This window comes from Lycorma delicatula, chromosome 1 (genome assembly GCF_047948215.1).
Source record: "Lycorma delicatula isolate Av1 chromosome 1, ASM4794821v1, whole genome shotgun sequence".
Lineage (NCBI taxonomy): Eukaryota > Metazoa > Arthropoda > Insecta > Hemiptera > Fulgoridae > Lycorma > Lycorma delicatula.
In genome coordinates, this window is record NC_134455.1 from 115,263,808 (window position 1) to 115,289,793 (window position 25,986).

Sequence of the window (25,986 nt, forward strand, 5' to 3'; positions counted from 1 at the left end):
ACTTCTTTCTCTTACCTACAACTGTCCATCGAGCCCTTCTCCACTTAGTCCACAACTCAATCCTGGACATAACCGTATAATGATCACTACGTATACCTTCACCTCTATATAAATGAGGATCCTGTACACTTGTAGCCATCTTCTGTTTATTTACAGTCTCATAGTCAATCAATGATCGAAGATCTCTTGCTGACCAAGTATGTTTGTTTATTTCTTTTTTTTCCCAAAAATGTATTTGTAGCTTTGAGTAAGTTAGCATTTGCAAATTCTTTCAATTTTATACCATTCTTATTTAAATGTTCCTCTCCGAAAGTACCAATCACATTCTTTATAGGTTGTTTATCAACTCTTGCATTTATGATAACCAACTATTACTACTACATGATCTATTTTATCATATAGATCTAGTTTGTTTCTGTAACTAACAATAGAAAATGTCAGATTCTTCCTCCTTGCCACCCTCCAGAGCATATACACCTAACGCACAAAGACTAACCTCAATCGATCTTAAATCCAACAACAATAATTCTGTCATTTACCCTTTTAACTTTTGGCTTTTTTAGTTTGTTACTACTGCTATATTTATTTTATTTTCTGACAGACTGTGACACAATTCAGCTTCCTTGAAAGCTAATACCCTTACATTCCATGTTGTTAATTTTAATATTTCCATTATTCCAAAATCTTTTAATCCCTCATGAGTGGCAATGTTTTATGGTTACGGGCAGAAGACATTTTCAAAAAAAAAGTTCATGCAAAATCATGAAGTAACTTAAAACATACATTCATGCATAAAAACAACATATAACTTGTGTTTTTATTGAATTCTGCCACTAATCTGGTTATGGAACATTGTTTATTTATCTCGCAAGACAAAGCTTATGTGAAAACATTGAGGTCTTTACATGTATTATTATGAATAATAATAGCAACATTGATAGTAATATAATAATAGAAATTCTGAAGTAGTGCACCTAGACAGGGAATAATATAATATGGTTTTATAATAATAATAATATATATTTATTCATTTCTTTCTGAATTTTTGTTTTGAAAATTTTGTTTGAATTCAAACAAAGCAAGCTGAAAATGAAGTTTTGGAAGTAACAGTTTGTAAACAAATTATTTAAAAAAAGAGTGAAAAACATGAAAAAAGTAATGCACGCATCTTGTGTTACATATGCACAGTCATTGAACTCATCTGATAACTGAAGTAAAATGGATCCCAATCATATTGTATCAGGAATTCCATCTCAAAATGATTGAACATCTGCCATCTCTTGGAATTTATATGTAACTACGTGAAGACAAATAGCCGGTCACATTCACAGACTCATATATGGGTTTCTGCCCTCAGCGTAGGTACAGGTAGCCCATATAAGGGTATCCGTCTGCAAAGGGTTAATTTATTCTCTCCGTATTTGTTTCCAGCCTCCCCCAAGGGGCATGTCATATATAGGAGACAAATTCAAAACTTTACTTAAAAAACAAGCCTCGAACAATCAGGCTATTATGATATAGCTTACAATAACTGATGTCAACTTTAAATGACTGATGTGAAATCAAACAATTAGAATACACGCTTCTTATTTGTTTATATTACTATCCATAGTATCCAAAATATGTAATTCATTAGATACTGCACCCTTACTTGGAAATCCCTGTGTATCATGCTCCCCTATAAATTTCATGTTTTTAAGAAAAAATGTGTGTATCATATGCAAGTAAATACTATAATATGAATATTATTCATGAACATTTCTTATTATATCTTTGATTAAAATTAAGTTATGTATATAAGTTTTGGGTACCCTGCATCAAAAATAATAAAATATACTAAAGTTTAAAAAAAATGAATTCATTAGATTAAAAAGCAATACAATTAGAAATTATAAAAAATTATTGAAACCAGTTTAAAAATGACTAAAGGTAATTGGATGTGAAAGGTTGGTACAATCTTTGTAAGTCTAAAAATAATATGATGAATTATATATGGTGCAGATAAAATAAAGATAAGGTGTAGATTTATGGATAAATAATTGCATATGTTGTGCAATTACTAAGTAATAATTGTTTCACACAAAATGTTAATTTTATCAAATTATAAGGATTTCATTTTTGACCTGGTAAATATATTTCTATTAGAAAAATAATTGTAATTTATGATCTTTGATTTGACTAAACTTTCTGAAGACTAAATTACTTTTGTATTTATATTGTTATTTCGATATAAAAATTTAACTCTTTAAAAGAAATGCAGTATTTCTAGACTGCAAAGGATCACTTGAATTTTTTTTTTTAAAGCCCTAGGCTGTGTAAATACTAGGTGAAATAATTCCCTGATTTGTTTAATACAAAAAATCTTTCCTAACATACAGTGCAGTAGTACGTACAGACTACTTCTGAATCTATTTCTCATTCTTGTGTTTGTGTAGAAATATTAAGAAGGTAATTTTGTTATGCTTTCTGTTACAATAAATAAATTATACCCTTACAGACAAAATTGATTGTAGGAAGCTGAAAAATTAACTTTATGCTGTGATACTACATGTTACAATTATTCATTGAGGTAATATAAACTGTGAAATATTTTATGATAGTTGAGCAAACAATTAAAATTATTGTTTAAAAATGTAACTTACTACTATTATCCTGTAAAGGTAACTGTATTTCTTCATTAATAAACTGAAATTGTTTATAATATTGTTAATGGTTTTTATGTTACATTAATGTCAATGTTGTACTCTTAATTTACTTTATATTGAATAATTTTTTATAATTCAGTTTAAGGTATGAAAACAGTGCTGTGAAACAAGATCTTCATAAACTCTGTGTAGATTCTGATGAAGCTGCCAAAAATTGGGCAGATTTGGAAATCAAATTTAAAAAAGATAATATTGAAAATAAGATTGATTTTGAAAAGAGGTTGGCTGCATTAAACCAGGAAATGGTAGGTTTAGATTACCAACAATGTTGGAAATAATTTTGTCTTTTTCAATCTAACTGGTATTTGTTTTTGTGGTTTATTAACAACTAAACACCGTACAGTTTCTTTTGTATCTATTACTATCAATGATTAAAAAAAATTATCTGATATATGAAAGGGTAATAAAGGTAATATTTTTATCGTAGTTTTAATCTGGTTCCCTTGATGATAGCATAGTTTTAGCTATTATTACAGAAGACGCAAAATGACAGGAACAGCTGTAAAAGTATTTTATGAATAGTTAGATGACGTCTCTGTAGTTTCAGTTAACATTGAAAATGGAAGCAACATTTTTTCATAAATTTTTAATTCAGCAGAATTAATAAAGAAGTAAAATATATTATCAATGAATGGCATAGAACATGTGCATAATAATTTTTGTATAATAAAGATCTATTAAAAAAAATATTTTATATATCAGGTTGTACTAAATGTTAAATATGTGCTATTAATAATTTATTACAAACCTTTTCAGTTGTATATATGACATCTTCAGTAGTGCTGCTGTTCTCATCTTTGCCTCATCTGATGTTAAGTGCGAGTGGCGTTGTTTCTAGAATATGTTTGAAAAATGTGTCATTGAATTTAAATGGGCAAATGAAACTTTCTCGCTCAACTTCTCAAACCACGTAGAATATCTGCTTGACCAGCATACTCAATGACACACTCGTTTTTAAGAGTGAATATGCACATTCATACAAATGAATGAATGCACATATTTATTATCTTTTCATGGAGTATATTATTATTAACACTAACCCTTTGTAATTGTTTATTCATTCAAGGTATCATCTCTTGAGAAGAAAGATGGATTACTGCAAGATCTTTCCTCTGAGTGTGAACTACTAAGAAAGCAGTTGGAAGTGTATGAAGCACTGAAGGTTGATCTAGAAAATGTTCAAAAAAATTATCAGGTTTTGCTACTATTATTGTTTATGTATTTAATGTTATTGCTACTTTGGTAGCATTTATTACATAGAATATGATACTGTACTAAGTAGAAACCACAAGAGAATTCAATCGTTATATAATATTTTCCATTACACATAATGTTCAACACATTGGTTGTTTTATTTTGGTGAATTGAGGAAGGTAGCACTTGGCTTTATCACATATAGAATAAGTGCATGAGTTTTCAGTAGTAATTTTTCATTATAGGAAAGTGATAACAGCTATATGTTGTCATGCTTATAAATAATCCTAATGTTTATTTTAGCTGATATAAGTTGGCTTTCTTTGCAAATCACAAAATTTTTTTTCAATATATCTTCAAGTTATGAAAGGGAAAACAATATTACATAGGAAAACTGACAATATACATAGAAAATAGCTAGTTTCATTATCTTCAGTGGGTTCAATAAAAGACAGTTTTTTAAAGTTACACATTCTTCATAAGGATCTGATGTCAAAAATTAGTTGTTTTTGTATTGTAATTTACCAACACTTCAAAGTGATTATGATAGTAACATAAAATTTAAAATGCAACTTGGGATGCAACTTGTGCAATTGCATCCCTTTTATTCCGGAAAAATAACACCTATTTTCTTTTTTCCATTGCAGAATTCATTGGAATAAGCACAGATAATGAATTGTTAATATCTCTGAATATATCTAATTAATTTTTCAATTATTTGAAACTTTTATGAGGGTAAATCAAATATAAACAGGATTTTATTTAAAAAAAGTTTATTAATTGAAAAATAAAAAGACAAATATAGTTTATTTTTCTACATATTTTCCTGCTTTAGAAATACATTTTTCCCAGCGAAAAGGAAGGGTTTGTAGAATGAAGCTAGTTGCATCAGCAGCCAATTGTGCACAAATCCTCCCTCCACATCCTCATCATTGTCAAATAGTTGCCCTCCTAGAGCTTAAGCGATTGAAAGAAATGAAAATTTCAGGGCAGTAGGTCTGGGCTGTAGGGAGGATGATCAAGTTGAGTCCAGTGCATTTCTCCTAGTTTTGAGGCCGTTAGAGCTGGGGGGCCTGGTGTTGTCATGGAGGAGGATGGCCTCTTGAATCGGTTGGTCTTGTCTTTAGCAGTGATGTGCTGCCTTCACCTCATTCAACAGTTTGCAGTAGTAAGCAGCAATTATTTTACGTCACTTATGCAAAAAATCAATGAGCAAAATGCCTTGCTGATCGAAAAAATTGTTGAAAGAACCTTACCAGCTGACAGTCAAGTCTTTGGTTTTACTGGGGCTTCCTCGCCTTTCCTCCACCACTCCATACTAGCTTGTTTCAACTGGGGAGAATAGTGGTGGACCCACATTTTGTTGCAGGTGACAATCTGACCCAAAAATGCATCATCTTCTTTCGCAAACCTTGCTGTAAGCCTCTGACAGACTTCCAAACGTTTCAACTTCTGATCTGCGGTCAAAAGGTGAGGGATCCAACTAGCACACACTTTGGAAATGTAGGTCATTTATGATGATCGGTTGACAGCTCCCATAACTCATTCTGACCTGTTCTGCTATTTCAGATACTCTCACCCATTGATTGTCTTCAAGAATGTCTCTAACTGCACGAATGTTTTCATCTTTAATGCTGGTCCAAGGACAGTGATTGTGTTCCTGATTTTGCACTCATTCTCATCGTTCCTTGGCAACTCTTTATGCCAGGCAAACACAAGAGTCCTTGACATTGTTTGGTCCCCAAACTGTGCAGTCAATACAGAAAATTTCCGTCGCTTGAACACCTTCACGAGCAAGAAATTTTATAATTATGCATTGTGCAATGGAGGGTGCATCTGCTGCTGACATTGTGAACGTTACTGATGAATTGGTTGTGAGTGTGCAATGGCTGGCACTCCTCACTCCTGATGACCCCACCCAAGCATAGTAGAAGCACGGGCCCAGTCTTACCAACCGTAGTTACTCAGGAACAAAAATCCCATTTATATTTAATTTACCCTCGTATTGCATGAAAAAAGTACAATAATAAATTACAATACTTATTTAACATTTACTGATAAAAAAAATTACAACCACTTTTATATGGAAAATCCACTCTTCTTTTTTACAGCTTGAAAAAACAGTTTCAGAAAATTTAAAAGCGGAAGTTCAAGAACTTAAAAACTTAAAGGCCTCAAATGAATGTGTTATATCTGAACTCGCTGACAGAAATTCTCTGCTAACAGAAAATATAGAAACCCTAAAGTCTGAGCTCTCTATTAGCAACAAGAAATCTGCAAAATTAGGAGAAGAAATTACTAATTATAAAACTGATTTATCTAGATTAAATTCTCAGATTTTTTCAGATGTAAAAACAATTCAGGAACTGAGACTGACTGAAAAAGAGTACAACGTATTTCTAGAATCGCACAAAGACTGTGAAGAAATTAAAGCTAAATTAGAATTTCTTAATGAAATGCATGCAAAATTAGAACTGGACAACAAATGGTATGTATTATTTATGATTTTTACATAATATTTTATTAATCTGTAACTTAGGTGTAATATGGCAGTTATTAATTTAATTTTGGGATTACTTGGACTATTATGCCTAGTTATTTTAGCAACAGATCTTTAGTTTTCAGAAAAGTTTTTTATGTAAATAAATTTAAGCAGAAGATAAGTAAAACCTATTAATTGTCGCGCTGGGGTGAAGGGAGCCAGAAGAAGAAATCTTTCTATCAAAGGACAACAAAATGTAATATGGCATATGTTGAAAAGTTACATACATCTTTAAGGTAAAAACGTTACTTTTTTCTAATTGCAGCAATCCAGTATGTATGCAGTCATAATGACTGGCTTATGAAAAATAAGAGATAATAATTACTTAGCTTACTTAAAAAAACTACCAAATTTGTGTATTATTTTACATAGCATGAAGTTACTGTATCTATTTGTGTTACTTTTATAACTGCACTTATATAAACATTATTTTTATGTAAAAATTAGGTCTATGATTTGAGGAAATGATTTTACATAAGTTTATAATGAAAGTGTAATATTCAGTGAGAAAATTTTGACTGAATATTTTATTTTTGAATATTTAAAAAACATTTAGTGTGAATTAAGTGAGGAAATATATTAATTGCAGGACAATATCTATGCATTCTAGTTGCCACTAAAATAACAGTTTTTTCATATCCATAGGTTATTTCAGTAAATTTCCACCAAATTATCTGTCTTTCTACATTTAATTCTGTCAAGGAAATTATGAAAAAAAAGTTATTCTATTTATTATTCATGCTATTTTTTTCTCCTCAGAGACATTTTTTCCAAAATAAATATCTTGGAATATCGCCTGAAACTATGCCTTACATTTTTATAAGAATCTCCTAAAGCAAAGTTTTCCTTACGAAGAAGTAATACAACAAATCTGCCTCTGTCATCACGAAAGGTATTTTCAACGAAATGTTTTGCAGAAAGATTCCTCCTTGGTCGGTAAACGATTTTTGATCTCTTCAGATCTCCAAAAGGACTCTAATTGAGAGGAAAATTGTTCATTGCTAACAAAAAGTGATATTGAATCTGAATTATGTTTCCGTTTACTAGATTTCATAGGGATTTGACCAGAGACTATGAAACAAAGACGAGTTTCTTGAAGTATGGTATGATTAGAACAGGCTTAAGCAATGAAAGATAATATTGAGCGCCTAGAAAAATGTCGATTTGCCCAGGAATATTAAAATTAGGATTGGCAAGAAAAAGTTGAGAAGGAATTTCCCAGTCGGTTAAAATTTACAAAATCATTAGATAGATGCCACCTATAATAGATGGCAGTACAAATTAAAATCTTCATATCTAGAATTAATATTTAAATCAACACTTAGCTTAGATTTAGTGACAACATTACTAATACCTGTGATCGGCATTAAAACAGGTTTGATTTGAAACCCGAGTTTAGCAGCAAAACTTTCAGTACAAAATGAAATCATCCAAAGTGGAATCAAGTAAGACCCTGGCTTGGATGAAATTACCTTTTTTATCTTAACCTTTTTTAACATTAACTATTGCTGTTTCAAGTAAAACAGACTTGTTAGGTTCTGATTTTAAAGTACAATATGAACTATTAGCTGAAGGAGCTTGATTCGGCTTAGAAGATTTAATTGCTGGCTCTTGCAGCATTTTATCTAAATGAATTAGCATATGATGCTTCTGCAAGCATTTTTTACATTTGCAATTGCTTTGACACATTTCTACAATATGCTGTTTACTGATATACTAAATTTTTCTTTTCATTAACATTATAACTTAAAAATTTATTACATCGATACAATGGATGGTTGCTAGTTTTTACATAATATACACATAAAATTATTAGAATTATTTACATAAAACGCATTTTTACTAGAACTTTGTTTTTAATGATCACATTTTTTGCTGCTAAAACCTACATTAGGCGGCTGTACCTTTTCATTACATTGAATCGCGTCAGTGGATTCACGTAGTTTACGCTTTCATTCTAAGAAAGAAATGAGTTGTTCTAACTTTGGAAATTCATTATTTTCCAATGTTTTTTCCCAGTCTCTTAAAGTATTTAAATTTAAATTTTGATTAATTAACTATATTATAATAAATTCTAAATAATCAATATTTATATTCTTCAATGCATTAATATTTGAATTAATTTTATCAATGAATTTAGATAAATTTTTGGAATTTTCTTTTTTTAATGGCTTTTGATTAATAATTTCCATAGCATGTTTAGTTGCAATTAGCAGTTTCATAATTTTCAGATGTTGCTGATAAATTTTTTATTACATCTAAAGCAATTACCCCTTAAGAAATTTGTAAGGTAGTAAAATCTTTCAACATCGGAAAATTCTTTGCGGTTATGGACTGACCTATTAAAAAGATCAAAAAATTTATGTCATTCTCTCACATCACTGTGAAAGGGCTCCATTTGTGTATAGGTTTTAATGTAATTTGATTGGATTTGTCAAAAAAGATTTTCTAGGATTTATGTTTTAATTTAAGTTTATCAAAAATATTATCATATATATATATCCTTATCCTCTAAATCTTTATCTGTTGTATCTTTATGCAATTCTATTTCAGATTGAACTTCAAGAATTGTTTTTTCGTATTTAATAGTTTATTGAATTTTATAGTGAACAGATCATAATCATCTGATTCGGAATTAAAATTATTCATGAATATTTTTAATTTTGCTATGCAGTATTTCATGATACCTCCTTTCTTAATTAAATCTTTAAATTACATTTCTATTGGAATTACAATATTAACAGACATAATATTAAATTTATAAGAAATTAGGGTTCAAATACAGAGATAGAAGAACAATTGCTAACATGTACAGGAACCAAACAGCAACAGTAACAATTGAAGAACATAAGAAAGAAGCCGTAATAAGAAAGGGAGTCCGACAAGGATGTTCCCTGTCTCAGTTACTTTTTAATCTTTACATGGAACTAGCAGTTAATGATGTTAAAGAACAATTTAGATTCGGAGTAACAATACAAGGTGAAAAGATAAAGATGCCACGATTTGCTGATGATATAGTAATTCTAGCCAAGAGTAAAAAGGATTTAGAAGAAACAATGAACGGCATAGATGAAGTCCTACGCAAGAACTATCGCATGAAAATAAACAAGAACAAAACAAAAGTAATGAAATGTAGTAGAAATAACAAAGATGGACCACTGAATGTGAAAATAGGAGAAAAGATTATGGAGGTAGAAGAATTTTGTTATTTGGGAAGTAGAATTACTAAAGATGGACGAAGCAGGAGCGATACAAAATGCCGAATAGCACAAGCGAAACGAGCCTTCAGTAAGAAATATAATTTGTTTACATCAAAAATTAATTTAAATGTCAGGAAAAGATTTTTGTAAGTGTATGTTTGGAGTGTCGCTTTATATGGAAGTGAAACTTGGACGATCGGAGTATCTGAGAAGAAAAGATTAGAAGCTTTTGAAATGTGGTGCTATAGGAGATGAAAGTAATGAAAAACGTTCACACAAACTTTGGTTTGAAAATGCTTTGTTTTCGAGTAGGCTAGCCAAGATTTCAGCTCTTCTAATAAAAAGAAGCCCTACTGTAATTTTTGGGACTCAAATTAAGGAGTAAAGTTGTGGTTTCTTATGTAATCTAAGCTAAAAAATAAGATAACAGATCCCAGAACTGTTCAGTAGTTTTTAAAATATCTGAATTTTTGTGTTTTTAAAACAAAATTCAGTGTCAAACAGCAAGTGTTTTTTTTTATTAGGTTTTTAGGAAAATAATGTTCTTTCTGTAGGATGTGCCACACTTTGATTTTGACAAACCAGTGCGACATGAAAATTTGCTTTTTACTAGTGCTTGGATTACGCTGAATCACACGACTTGGCGTTCAACAGAAAACGAACATGTTGGAAATGAAGCTTTTATTTGTAAATGCTGATACACTGAAGAAAATGTTTATGTATTTGGAATCCGTCTTTGAGGAAATCTGTAACGATATTCATGTCAAGTAGCCTCAACGATATATCATAAGTGATATTTTCATTGGTTCCAGAGTTATGGCCAAATAAAATTTTAATTAATGTAATATTTGGATCTTAAAAGGGGAAGGCACATCGGTTCGAATCATTTCATCTCTTTTTAATTTAAATATATTGATTTATTAATAATTATTAACCTCTAATTGTAAAAAGATTTTTAATGAAATAAAATATTATGTACTTTTCATTTAAAAAAAATGTGTTAATGTAATTCAATAGGCATACAAGGAAGTCATGTGTTGTCCACATAAGATTTTTTATATATGTTTAATGTTGCCTATTTATTCTAAATATTTCCAAGTTTTATATGTTTATGTATTGTTTACATTTTGAATATATTTATAAATGGTTGAATTTAGCTTTTATTGTGGTTAAAATTTTCCTTAATTAAAATCTGGTCTAATGTTTTTTGTTAACCAAACGGTTCCATTTGAAAAATGTTTATTTGTACAATGTGTCTTTTCTTTTGTTCTTTCTTTGTAAATTATGTAAATGAATTCCATAGTTCACCTTTTCAGAATAGTACAGATTAATAATTTTGTGTCCTATCTTCCTTTAAGCTAATTTATAAGAAAATTATTAAACTATTTTTATTTAATTCCTATTTAAAATTGTAATTAGACATTAATTTAGAAAAAGCATACTGATATAAGCAAGTTAATTAAATAAATAACGATGTGAGGCATTTACATTCTTACAAATAACTTATTTTTCTTTTTTATTTGTGTCTATTGTGCAATTAGTTATAGATCTATATTTTTACATATGAAAGATGTAGAAAAAGAAGTAATAGAAAAAAGGTACATGTACAAGTTCATTACTTCACCAAGGAAAACTTTAGTATTTCTAGATTTGCTGTAGATGTTTTTTGTATTATTTTTTAAACTTGATTTTTTTTAAATTTCACTGTCAATCAGAAAATTTCCAGGCTGTTAATTTAGGAAATACTTGGTACCAAGCTTTAACTTTTTGGTTTTATCCTCGTTTAATTATTTGCACACTGTACGAGAGTGGTAATCCAATTTTTTTTCTTTAGAAAATATATTGCCATTCATTTTCAATCTCCTTTTTGGTTGACAACAAAATGCATTTTGTGCACTGTTAATATTTTGAATGCCACTTAAACGTGATATGAGTGAATGGTTGAGTAATCATTTTATTTTGCTTATTCATAAACATTCATGATCGGGATGCAAAACTGTTTCATTTATATTCTTTAAATGAATGTTTATTATTGTTAGGCACCTCTTGTTTCGCGTTACTAAATTTAATCCAAATTACAATCATAATGAACCTCTGTGATGTTTGGTATAAAAACAATCATCACACAATTTATATAGCATTCAAATTTACAAACAAAAATAAAATGCTTTAGTAAATTTAACAAACAATATGAAATTATAATATAGCTAATTGATTGCAAAATATAGTTTAAATAATGATCTGTAAAATATTATTATGCACCCCCTGGAAGTAAACTGTTCTAATGACAGTAAAATGACTAAAAGTAAAAACCTGACAAGTGTCATTAACTTTGTAATTACCACTATACCACCATCATTGTATCACTGTTTATCTGTGATTTAAATTTCACTTTGTTTCATGTACCTCAGTCTGAGAAGTGAGAATGATGCTCTAAAGGAGAATCAACATAGACTATATGTAGAGTCTGATAAAGCTGTGAAAAATTGGGAAAATTTGGAGAAGGAACTTAAAAATAAAAACTATGAAATTAAGATGAACTTAGAAAACAAGTTGGCTGTATTAAAACAAGATATGGTAGGTTTAAATTCATTACCAATATTGATTGTTATGATTTCCTTTGTAAGATTATATTAATAAACAATATGCTTTCTTTTTCAAAGTGTAACATTAACTGATTAACTCATGAATATGTTTTGACTTGTGTAAATTAAGTTTTACTCAAGTGAAGTTAGGTTAGACATAAAAGTTTTAAATTTCAGTTTAGAAATTTTCAGAGTTTATTACTTAAAAATCTTATATAGAGATTCTTATGATGATATTAATTGATAAATCTGCCAGTTGATAGGAGTTTATCAATCTGGAACTGTTACCAGTGTACTTCAACAAAACTTCTGTTGGAAATGGAGTTTATTTTCTCATAGTAGAAAACTATACAAAGTAAAGAAGAATCAGAAAAAGTATTAAACAAAAATCTTTTTACTGATTGTTTTATGGATTTATATTTACAATAAACCACTGGTGATATTTATATTTAGCTTGTGTTGGTACTGTTTTAAATCAATGAAATTTCTACAAAAATTAGTTAAAATTTGGTATGTAAAGTATAAAATAGTAAGTATTTGATCATTTCTTTTAAAAAGGTGATTGCATGAAATAAAGATACATAAAGTTTATAACATAACCTAACCCTGTTTGGTTGTGTGGTATCAAAATTACATTAACATAATTTATGGCAGTGCGTACTGTTTGCAAGCCTTAACTTTGTAGTACAACTACTGATGTTTGTCTTTGAGGACAAAAACCAATAAGTTTTGATTATAGGTGTGTAACAATACAAACAATGAAATTAAGATTAAATTTGAAAACAAGTTGACAGCAGTAAAACAAGATTACCAATATTGTTATATATATATATATATATATATATAGGAATTTAAGTTCTGACTTTGTTGCCATGAAATTTGTGTTGAGTATTATAAATAAGCATTTGTTCCATATTTTCCTCATGGTGACTTTAATGTACTTGTAGAAAGTAACGGCTAAAAATACTACATAGATATTGTTTTCTGTAAAATATGTTTTTCTTTGACGTTTACATATAGCTAAACAGTTGGTTACTTTGGCATTTTTATATGTATGAATACTTGACAAATTACAAATGACAATATAATTTGTCTTGACAAATTACAATATATTAATAACGTGGCAGTTTATGGTCATTTATTGGTTACAGGTGTCATCTCTTGAAAAGAAAGATACATTACTTCAGGATCTTACCTCCAAGTGTGAATTACTGAGAAAGCAGTTGGAAATATCTGAGGCATTGAAGGCAGATCTAGAAAATGTACAACAGAATTATCAGGTTTCACTATTATTGCTATATAATGTTTCTGTATTGTTATCTTAATTAAATAGTTGTTAATACAAAGTTGTCACCTGACATTATTTTATTTATAGTAAATTCATTTTTTGGGAGCATCTGCTTCATAATGTGCTGTCATCTGCTTTGTCACTGTACTTGTGCTTAATGAAATTTAGTTTGTAGTTTGTAGCAGTTACAGTAAATTTTTTGCTATCACAGTAAATTTTATTTATTTTAACAAACAAATAACATCCAATTCATAACACTGTTTAGTACATTATTCCTACTTTGTTAATGATGTAAACATTCTTGTTTCTTTTTACATAACCTTAATGTACAAGTTTACGAAAACATGGGCCGGTATATTATGTGACCTTAAGAAATTTGACTGCACCACATACACGCCCTAATGGTGTTCTGCAACATCCCAATAAGTAAACGTGGTAATTGAATGATGTGTAATAAAGTAAGTATATTATTTCCAAAGCTTCATTCAGTGAAGCAGTTACATGTATCATTGTTATTAGTGGTGCTCTTGAAATTAGTTTATAACTCATGACCGCAGAGTCAGTGCTGGTTAAAACTATATATATATATATATTTTATTTTCTCTTCTCACCTGCTTTTAATCTTTTTTTCTTAATTTTCTTAGCAATTTTAATCTGAAAAAACTTAAAACCAAATTGTTATTAAAAAGATAGTTTTTTAATTATATTTTGCCAACCTGAAACATTCCAAAAAAATGAATAAACAGCAGGGAAATATTTATGAAGCTTAAAAGATTTTAAATTTTATGTTGTAATTTGGTGCAGGAGTTTGTTGTTGAAGGGAATCCACTACATGATAACTGGTGGATTCCTTTCCAACTGTACACAAAATGAGGATTCTTGTTATCCCTGAAAAATACATTTCTGCCTCTTAAATTCTACATTCATCAGAAAGCAACACTTGATAGAAACACCACATTTGGAAATTCTGCTAATAAAACATTGCCTTCAACACATAGTTTAACATCTCCTTTCAGTAATAATTCATCAAAAATAGAATGCATTCATTATTGTGGAATTGTTTGCTCCATGCATTGTCATTCATGTATTCAAACCTGTGACCAAATGCTCCTCAACTTTGTTGAGGAGCATGTCCAGAAAGTAACTTACATTTTGAAATAAGAAACCAAACAAATAAAAAAAAGAAATTTATTATATCCATTTGAAAGGGACAATCTTATACTATTTTTCTATATAGTTGCCATTTAAATTAATGCACTTATCATAACGATGCACAAGCTTTTCAATTCCTTCTCTGCAGAAATCTGCCGCCTTAGATTTTTGGCACCCATCTTGCACAAAACTTGTGAAAACCAAGCTTCCTTGATACAATTTCATGTAGTAAACTTCGTGAAATTTGGAGGAAATGAAGTGAGAGTTCCATAATCGTAATGCGGTGATTTTCACGAATTTTATTATTGACGTTCATTGTCAATTAGTCTCAAGGCAAGGCCGACCACTGCGTTCTTCATCATGAACATTGGTGTGGCCATTTTTAATCTGAATTTACCACTACCTCACTCCACCTCACTTATTATTCCATCTCTGTAAACTTCATAAAGTTGCCAATGAATTTCAGTTGGTATGAGTGAGTTTTTTTTTGTCAGTAAAAACCTAATCACTGAACACACCTCATAACCTGTGGGATTTTCTATTGAAGCACAGATTTCAATAATTCACAACGAACAAAATAGAGAAAGCTTTATGTATACTGAGTGTAGAAACATTTTGATGCCAAAATGGCGGCTCTATCCCCCACCCATCTCCATGCTAGGCACAAACATAATTACTTTCTGGACCGCCCCCTTGTAAATCCAAAACTGACTTTAAAATCATTTCTGGCTGAAATCAATACAAAAATCTGCTTTTATGAAAACAAAAGATAAAATGTTTTTGAGCCTATAATTTAATTACTCTAATTTAATTTACTTTAAATTAATATAATTTAATTTTAGTTCTCTACTATACCAAAACAAAGTGAGTGGCATTGATATCTAGAGCAGCCTATATATGTGTATATATTAGTAAATTTTATGAATACATAACATAAATTTTTAAGTGTTTTTTCTAAAATAGTTTATTAACAAGTAGTACGTCCTGCAAATATATCTTCTTCCTAAATGTATTTTTGATAGCATATATGAAATAAATAATAAAAGTTATATGTGAGTGAAAATAAGCTTATAACATTAATTCATATTATTTACACTTGAATTTGCTTATTTTGAAAAGTTCACCCTCAGCAATTTTTGTTTACTTTAATTGAATTAACAGGTTTTGAATAGAAATAATTTCTATTTTATATATCATGGAAATTATCTTTTTTCTTCACATTTCTGTACTTAGCAATAGCATTTTGTACACAGGTAGGCTCAAATTTATTATTTTAGTTTAAAATGAGTCTGATTTTATTCATCAATCAGTCTGCCTTCATTTAATCCATTGATATATTTAGTCTGATTAATATTATTTTAATAAAATAAAATTTCACACTATGGTTAGTTATTTCATTAGAGAAGTTACTCAGTTATTTACAGAAATATCAAATAATAATAAAAATAAATAATAGTTAATAATAAAGCAATACCCATTTAAGCAGAAAAATTGTTTTATACTTGGTTAAAGTAACTCGAGGGCTCTTTTATTTTGATAAATTTATTAAAATTTCTTTGCAGCAAGTGCAAATAATATGAAGTAAATATATAATAGTTATAAAATGCTTTATCATTAACTGAGCTATGTCTGTGAATACTTTGTTAACAATGATCTTATATTTCTTTAGTTTCAGAAACAAGAATATAGTTTCTATTAGAAACTTGGTTCTCAGTGACAAATTAAAATACTGTGTACTTCCATTGAATAAGTAGAATGTAATTATATGCAAAATTAGATTTTTGTTTCTTAATAATGTTTGATGCTTTGCTTTGTATAAGTATTTTTAGTGGACTTTTGCTAAAGTTATGCCGCTGATATTTGTATAGTATTCCTAAAAAATTTTCTTTCTCTCTACTTAGTAATGAGTGAATGGAAAAATTGTTAAAAAAAGAATAAAAATGTAAATAATATATATATATATAAAATATAGAAGCCCTACATCCTTTTAATTTTTGTTATAGAACAAAAATGAGTTCATTTTCAAGAAATAAAGGTCTTTTGGTACGGAAAACTGCAAGATAGATCAATTATAATGGTGGAGAAAGAAGTCAATTGATGCTTTGAAAATTATATAAATTGCTTCTATTATTTGAATAGCTATTTATAAACTGAATTTTTAAAGTGCGAATCTTGAGAATGTTTTAATAGATATTATATTTTGTTACAGCATGAAAAAACAATTGCTGAGAATTTAAGAGAAGAGATTCAAAAGTTAGAACATTTACATTCCTCAAACCTGACTGTTATATCTGAACTCTGTGAAAGAAATTCTATGTTAACTCAAAACTTAGAAGCATTGAAATCTGAGTTGTCAGTTAGTGATAACAAAATAGAAAAATTAGAGGAAGTTATTGCTGGTTATAAAACTGAATTGATTAGTTTAAATGCAAAGTTATTATCAAATGAAAAAAGAATTGAGGAACTCATTGTAATTGAAGAAGAGTATAATGTTCTTCTAGAATCCCATAAAAATTGTGATGAGATTAAAGTTAAGTTAATATCTCTTAATGAAACACACGTCCAACTGCTTCTTGATAATGAATCGTACGTATTATTTTATTCTTTTTTTTTATTAATTAATGATTTATTTGTAAAAATACTATACGTTTTGATCTAATACTATATGTTTTGGTTGATAAGGTCTAAATGTGTAAAGCAAATCTTTTTGCTTTGTTATGATAAGAATAGTTGTTTCCTGCTGTTAACATTGCTCATTGTGAGCTTCTTGTATAAAACATCAAATTTAAATAAAACACAGAAACAAAATTTTATAAGAATAAATTTTTAATAAAAAAATAAAATAAACTTACTACGTTGGGATTTGTGAAACAGTGTACTAGGACTATGTTGCTTATGCTTCTGTCAAAAAAAAATTACAATAACTCAACACAACAAAAAATATTTCTAACAGCGATGGATAATACACATTATTTATAAAAATAAAGAAAGATGACAATAAACATATTTGACTCTGAAGTCCCATAACTAGTCTACTTAAGTTTGTAGAACCGCTATTACAACAAAATTTAACATATCTTATAATACTTAGGATACTAAGGAATTGACTATCCAAAATTAATTTTAATTACAATTTTAAACATAATTTGTCATTTTAACATGTTGCAATTTCAATAATAATATTTTGTAATGTTATAAAAAAAAATCGACAAATAAGAAATCTTCTGATAAATCCATGAATGTATTTATGGAGTGACCTTTGATATCAAATTCTCATACCTGTATTTTGTACAAATCAGTCTGTGTGAGTGTGTGTATTTACACACACTTAACTCTCTTTGTACAGAAAACGTTAGTACATTTTTCCAGTATGTCATCTTTTTTAAAATTCTCTTTTAAGAAAGAATGTAATAACAAATGAATCATGCTACTATTAATTTAACTTTTACGTTTTAACAAATATATCTTCCGTCAACGTATAAAAAATCCACATAACAAAATAGTTTAATAGAAAATAAAATATAAATGAATTGACAAATTTATGTAATGCAATTTAATTTAATTTTAAATTTAGGCCAGACTTTGTAATGGTAACATCATGTGTTTAACAAAATATTTCCTATTAGCCCTGTTGTCTTGTTTTAGCATCACTCATAACATTTGTCCTGTAAACATAACAAATTTGCCTTAAAATTTGAGGAATATGGACTCTAAAATTTGAGGAACTGAGGAATATGTATAATGAAACTGTGGGATGTCAATAAGTAAGAACATGTCATTAAACTTGTGAAAATAGTTTCTAATTTGCTGGCTTTGTCATTAACCTGTTGACTAATCATTTGAAGAGTAGTTAATTTTTTAATGTTCATGTAATCATGTATCACTTGTACCAGGTACCTGGTACCCATTAAACAGCCATCCTCGTCAAACATTAATTAGATGTGACAAAGACTCCAAATAACCATGTGAGGTTAGGTAAAACCTTTTTCTAACCTTAATTGCAGTAATACACCTTGTACACACTATTTGTGAATCTTGTTTATCGTTCCAGTGTTTGTGTAGAAATTTTTTTTTTGTCTTCAGTCATTTGACTGGTTTGATGCAGTTCTCCAAGATTCCCTATCTAGTGCTAGTCATTTCATTTCAGTATACCCTCTACATCCTACATCCCTAACAATTTGTTTTACATATTCCAAACGTGGCCTGCCTACACAATTTTTCCCTTCTACCTCTCCTTCCAGTATTAAAGCGACTATTCCAGGATGCCTTAGTATGTGGCCTATAAGTCTTGTCTCTTCTTTTAACTATATTTTTCCAAATGCTTCTTTCTTCATCTATTTGCCGCAATACCTCTTCATTTGTCACTTTATCCACCCATCTGATTTTTAACATTCTCCTATAGCACCACATTTCAAAAGCTTCTAATCTTTTCTTCTCAGATACTCCGATTGTCCAAGTTTCACTTCCATATAAAGCGACACTCCAAACATATACTTTCAAAATTCTTTTCCTGACATTTAAATTAATTTTTGATGTAAACAAATTATATTTCTTACTGAAGGCTCTTTTCGCTTGTGCTATTCGGCATTTTATATCGCTCCTGCTTCGTCCATCTTTAGTAATTCTACTTCCCAAATAACAAAATTCTTCTACCTCCATAATCTTTTCTCCTCCTATTTTCACATTCAGTGGTCCATCTTTGTTATTTCTACTTTACTTTTGTTTTGTTCTTGTTTATTTTCATGCGATAGTTTTTGCATAGGACTTCATCTATGCCGTACATTGTTTCTTCTAAATCCTTTTTACTCTCTGCTAGAATTACTATATCATCAGCAAATCGTAGCATCTTTATCTTTTCACCTTGTACTGTTACTCCGAATCTAAATTGTTCTTTAACATCATTAACTGCTAGTTCCATGTAAAGATTAAAAAGTAACGGAGATAGGGAACACCCTTGTCGGACACCCTTTCTTATGTTCTTCGATTATTACTGTTGCTGTTCGGTTCCTGTACATGTTAGCAATTGTTCTTCTATCTCTGTATTTGAACCCTAATTTTTTTAAAATGCTGAACATTTTATTCCAGTCTATGTTATTAAATGTCTTTTCTAGGTCTATAAATGACAATTATGTTGGTTTGTTTTTCTTTTATCTTCCTTCTACTATTAATCTGAAAATTGCTTCCTTTTTCCCTATACTTCTCCTGAAACCAAATTTGTCTTCTCCTAACACTTCTTCCATTCTCCTCTCAATTCTTCTGTATAGAATTCTAGTTAAGATTTTCGATGCATGACTAGTTAAACTAATTGTTCTGTATTCTTCACATTTATCTGCCCATGCTTTCTTTGGTATCATGACTATATCACTTTTTTTGAAGTCTGACAGAAATTCCCTTTTTTCATAAATATTACACACCAGTTTGTATAATCTATCAATCGCTTCCTTATCTGCACTGCGCAGTAATTTCTACAGGTATTCCGTCTAATCCAGGAACCTTTCTGCCATTTAAATCTTTTAATGCTCTCTTAAATTCAGATCTCAGTATTGTTTCTCCCATTTCATCCTCCTCAACTTCCTCTTCTTCCTCTATAACACTATTTTCTAATTCATTTCCTCTGTATAACTCTTCAATATATTCCACCCATCTATCGACTTTACCTTTCGTATTATATATTGGTGTACCATCTTTGTTTAACACATTATTAGATTTTAATTTATGTACCCCAAAATTTTCCTTAACTTTCCTGTATGCTCCGTCTATTTTACCAATGTTCATTTCTCTTTCCACTTCTGAACACTTTTCTTTAATCCACTCTTCTTTCGCCAATTTGCACTTCCTGTTTATAGCATTTCTTAATTGCTGATAGTTCCTTTTACTTTCTTCATCACTAGCATTCTTATATTTTCTACGTTCATCCATCAGCTGCAATATATCGTCTGAAACCCAAGGTTTTCTACCAGTTCTCTTTATTCCGCCTAAGTTTGCTCCTGCTGATTTAAGAATTTCCTTTTTAACACTCCCATTCTTCTTCTACATTTTCTACCTTATCTTTAAAAAAGATAAGGGTTACTCAGAATTCTTGCGATGTCCTCCTCAAAAATCTTCTTTACCTCCTCTTCCTCAAGCTTCTCTAAATTCCACTGATTCATCGAACACCTTTTCTTCAGGTTTTTAAACCCCAGTCTACATTTCATTATCACCAAATTATGGTCGCTATCAATGTATGCTCCAGGGTAAGTTTTGCAGTCAATGAGTTGATTTCTAAATCTTTGCTTAACCATGATATAATCTGATACCTTGCAGTATCGCCTGGCTTTTTCCAAGTGTATATTCTTCTATTATGATTTTTAAATTGGGTGTTGACAATTACTAAATTATACTTCGTGCAAAGCTCTATAATTCCGTCTCCTCTTTCATTCCTTTTGCCCAGCCCGTATTCACCCACTATATTTCCTTCCTTGCCTTTTCCAATGCTTGCATTCCAATCTCCAACTATTATTAAATTTTCATCTCCTTTCACGTGTTTAATTGCTTCATCAATCTCTTCGTATACACACTCTACCTCATCATCATCATGGGTGCTTGTAGGCATATAGACGTTAACAATCGTTGTCGGTTTAGGTTTTGATTTTATCCTTATTACAATGATTCTATCGCTATTAGTTTTGAAACACTCTACTCTCTTCCCTATCTTGTTCATTATGAAACCTACTCCTGCCTGCCCATTATTTGAAGCTGAGTTAATTATTCTAAAATCACCTGACCAAAAGTCGCCTTCCTGTTCCCACCGAACCTCACTAATTCCTACTACATCCACATTTATCCTATCCAAATATCCTTTTTTAATCCTTTTTTTATCCTTTTTAAATTTTCTAGCCTACCAACCTTTTTTAAACTTCTAACATTCCACGCTCTCCGACTCGAAGAATGTTATTTTTTAATTTTCTGGTGACCCCTTCCTTAGTAGTCCCCACCCGGAGATCCGAACAGGAGACTAGTTTACCTCCGGAATATTTTACCAAGGAAGGCGCCTCCATCAATGCTATATGAAATGCAGAGAGCCACATTTTCTTGGAAAAAAAGCAGCTGTAGTTTTCCATTGCTTTTAGCTGCGCAGTACTCAGAGGACTGAGTGATGTTGATATGGCCGTTTAAGTCATTCTGACTCACGCCCCTAAAAACTACTGAAAGAGCTGCTGCCCTCTTTCAGGAATCATTCCTTAGTCTGGCTCTCAACAGATACCTCTCCGATATGGGTTGCACCTTCAGTCCAGCTACTCTGTATCCCTGAGCACTCAAGCCCCCTCACCAATGGCAAGGTCTCATGATTCATAGAGGAGGTGTGTAGAAATATTAAGTGTAATTTTTTTTGCTTTGTTTTACTATAAATAAAATATTTATTTAACTGTAATAGTATATAACTGAAAAATAAATTTCATGTGGTGACTCGCAAATATCATTGTAACACTTTTTGAAATAATATATACAATGAAATATTTTTTCATGGTGGTTTAGCAAAGAATTTAAATTATTGTTTGCAGAAATTATTGTTCTACAAAAGTAACTTTACAAATAATTTCAGTTAATTAATGAATAAGTAAAATTACTTTTGTTAAAGATTTTGTCAATTTTGTACTTTTATTTCATTTTGTATTATTTAATATTAAGTTAATTTTTGTAATTCAGTGTAAGGTATGAAAACAGTGTCGTAAAACAAGATCTTCATACACTCCATGTAGATTTTGAAGAAGCTGCCAAAAATTGGGCAAATTTGGAAAAGGGACTTATAAAAGATAACAATGAAAATAAGATTGATTTTGAAAAGAAGTTGGCTGGGTTAAATCAGGAAATGGTAAGTTTAGATTTTCAGCAGTATTGGAAATAATTTTTTTCCTTATTAACCTGATTGGTATTTTTTCATGGTTTATTGATATAACACCATACAGTGTTGTATGTAGCCATTATTATGAATGAATGATTTAAAAGAAAATAATATCATTTGTGTCATTCTAAATAATGAATTAACATTGAAAATCGAAGGAAAATTCTTCATATGATAATTGGACTTGACGATCTGAAAGCTTAACCATACAGATTTAACCATCATTTCATATTCAGAAAAATTGTAAAATATATTATCAATGAATGGCACAGAACAAAGGGTTAAAAATAGGTGGGGGGTTGTAGGACATTTTAAATGTTGATGAAACATGACTGTAGGTAAGGTAATAAAGTGAAAAACATTTTTGGTCTAACTTTCTAGTTTGAGTGAAAATAAGAAATTTAAGCATGTAGGTAAATTTATAAATCTAGATTCTTTAAAAACATTATTCATTGCCAGAAAAGATATCAGTATTATAAAACTATGTAGTTTGTAACTCTGACTTCCAAGTGATTGAAATTAATGATAAAAGTAAAATTTTGTTTGTAGTCAATAATTACAGCAAATCCAGGTATTTGAGAACTGAAAATAAATAAAATATCTTGTACCAGAAACACTGACTGCAATTCTGCCGATCTCTGGTGGAGTGGTAGCAGCTCAGCCATTCATCTGGAGGTCCATTCATCACACAAAGCTTTGTTTGATCTTATATGGTTAATTAATTAATCAGGCAAAAAAATCTAATTAATACATTAAAGTTCATTTCAACAAAAAAAAAATGCTGCTGATGAGTAAGTGAAATGAAATAAAATTTAGTCTTTATAAATTCTGGATTCTTCTCATTCAGCAGTAACACTTATTTGGGTATTCTAGTTTATGACAATACCAATAGAAGAAGATTACAATCAGGACGGATTAAGCTGTTTAATGTGTGCCGCATTCTTGTGTAAATATTTGTGTTTATCAAATACATTAAGTAAGGTAGCTAGAAAGCTGAATGTAGTGTATTAATATTAAAACCAATCCTTGCTTGTGGTTTAATGAATCCAGATCAGCTACAAACTTCCAAATAAGCTTCGGGTATGACAAGACTAATTACTTAAACTTCAGAAATAAATTATAGCGTTAAAATCCTGACAATTTAAAAAAAAAAATATGAAGCTATTTGAATAAAATTATGTTTTATTTTAATAGAAAAAGGTTATCGCAATTTTTTCTAAACAACCTGATTTTTTTTAATGCCATATCAAATGTGGGGAAAACAAAACCAGTATTCTAAGATTAGTGAATTCCAATTTTCTATTTCAATGAAGCAGTAAAACAGAGTAATAAAAAACAATAGTGTTTTGTAAAGTCCAAATAAGTAACTAGGAAAATGCATAATGATTAATTTTTCTTTTAAATACAAAAGTTATTTAAAAAAATAATCAGATTTGACTAAATGTTTATATTGTTTTTAATAATTTATTCCAAACCTTTTTAGTCATACTTGTGGATCATCTTCAGTAAAGCTGCTGTTCTCACCTTTGCACAAACTGATATTAACTGTCAGTGGGGTATTTTTTTGAATGTGGTTGAAAAACGTGTCATTGAATTTAAATGGACAAATGAGACACTCCTTCACAACTTCTCAAACCATTGTTTCTTAATGTAGAATATCTGCTGCTAGAAAAATTTACTGACTAACAACACATATGCAATTTAGAAATAATATATATTTCAATATTGTGAGACATCTATCTAACTTATACAGATTGATCAGCATACTCAATGATACACTCTATACAGTTTAAATAAAATCAAAGATAAACAAAACAGAAAAAAACCTTTGTTCTAAAAAGAATCTGAAAAACAGTTAGTCGTCACAGATTAAGAACTCTGAACAGAATTTGGTTTTCAGAACAAGCCAAACAAACATACTGCTCACTGTACACTAGATATATGGAAATATTTGACAGCACAGTATTTTACATTAGTTAAATGCACCATGGACAAAAGCACAGCAATTAGCATATTGGTTTAATGTAGTTAAAAAAAACATTTTATTAAATGTTATTTCATTTCATTTTCTCTTCTCTTTATTTTACCATTTTTTTTAAAAGGCTTCTGATTTGATTTAGTTATTTTTTCTTCCATACCTAGGAGGGTGGATCAGTTAATGCATTGAACACTTTCAGAGGTTGCCTTTGCCTCTTTAACCTACTGAGACCCCACGGGACCTGGCTATGCTGTTCCCCGTGGGTATTATTCACCCAATAGGCCAGGACTCAGTCTTTTATATGCCTGCCTCTAACCATACCCTTCCCTAGGGAGGGATCCAGCTGGGTCTCAATCTTTTTTTTTCGCTTAGGTGGCGAGCTGGTCCACCTCAGTGAACCACACCCTCTCATGAGCAGAGCTGCCCCTGTAAGACCCTACTTCCAGGTTACCTCATTTCACTCAACAGCACTCATTTGTGACTAAGGTTGCTACGGCTTCCATTTACGATGTCCCTTAAACATGTATGGTATTCAGTGTCAGTCCTTGAATGGCTCATGTGTGCCTCAGTTCGTCCCACAGTATTGGCAAACCAGTTTGGGCCTTCTGCCAAAGTGGTAGAGGTAAACCCCAAACCCTCCATGCCCAGTCAACAACTGAGAGAGATGAAGCCCACCTCCCCATGATTTCTGGAGACCCAAGAGTCAATTCGTGGAATCATCCTTCTTGTCCCAACAACCGTATTTGAGGCTTGCCAGTATGTCTGCAATTCTTCCAACATTTGATTTCGGGCTTCTTTGCGTGGCACACCATGTCGTATCCTTTTCAGAATCAGGATGCGAAGATGTATGAGAGCAACTCCTGCATTCACCTCGAGTGCATTCTGTGGGATAGTTTTGTAAGCTGATATTATGCTTTTATTCATCCTACACTGTAAAGATGAGACCTGTTGAAGGTTTTGTTTTTTTATCAAAAGCCTCCGCCCAAGCCGGAACAGCATAGTATATTATTGACATGGCTATGGACAGTATCAGTTTTCTCTCAGAGTGGCTTGGTCCCCGGTGATTACTCATCAGTCTTTTTAATTTTCCGATGATAGTTTCTGCACGTTCAATCACCTTGTTCAAGTGTACAGTATGTAATCGGTTTTTATGCAACCATACGCCTAAGTATTTGACCATGTCGTTTGCACGGATGTCTGTATCATCTACTCGGACGATTATGTTTCAGAACCTACGACAGCCAGTTAATGCTGTCACTGTGGTCTTACTGGGTGCTAACATCAACCCTTTGTCTAATAGCCATGCCTGTATTTTGATAATGCCGCATTTATAATTGCGGCATTTGCATACTCCTCCACTTCTTGTTCATAATACCTTGAAACCAGTAAAGCTGTCATCCGCATAGGCCACTAGTTCCACGTCTCCATCAAATTCAATACGTAACATCCTATTGAAAGCT

General features: G+C 30.4%; 1 protein-coding gene across 1 annotated transcript in view; it reads left to right on the forward strand.

The window, feature by feature from the left end:
* Positions 1-22,551, forward strand: part of LOC142317606 (uncharacterized) — a 62,610-nt gene extending 40,059 nt beyond the window's left edge. Inside the window, exons 13-18 of the mRNA XM_075354163.1 lie at positions 2,785-2,950; positions 6,011-6,387; positions 11,183-11,279; positions 13,378-13,506; positions 16,876-17,252; positions 22,353-22,551. Of these exons, the coding sequence (XP_075210278.1) occupies positions 2,785-2,950; positions 6,011-6,387; positions 11,183-11,279; positions 13,378-13,506; positions 16,876-17,252; positions 22,353-22,551 (1,345 nt within the window). The remainder of the gene's footprint in view (positions 1-2,784; positions 2,951-6,010; positions 6,388-11,182; positions 11,280-13,377; positions 13,507-16,875; positions 17,253-22,352) is intronic.
* Positions 22,552-25,986: the final 3,435 nt, after the last annotated feature.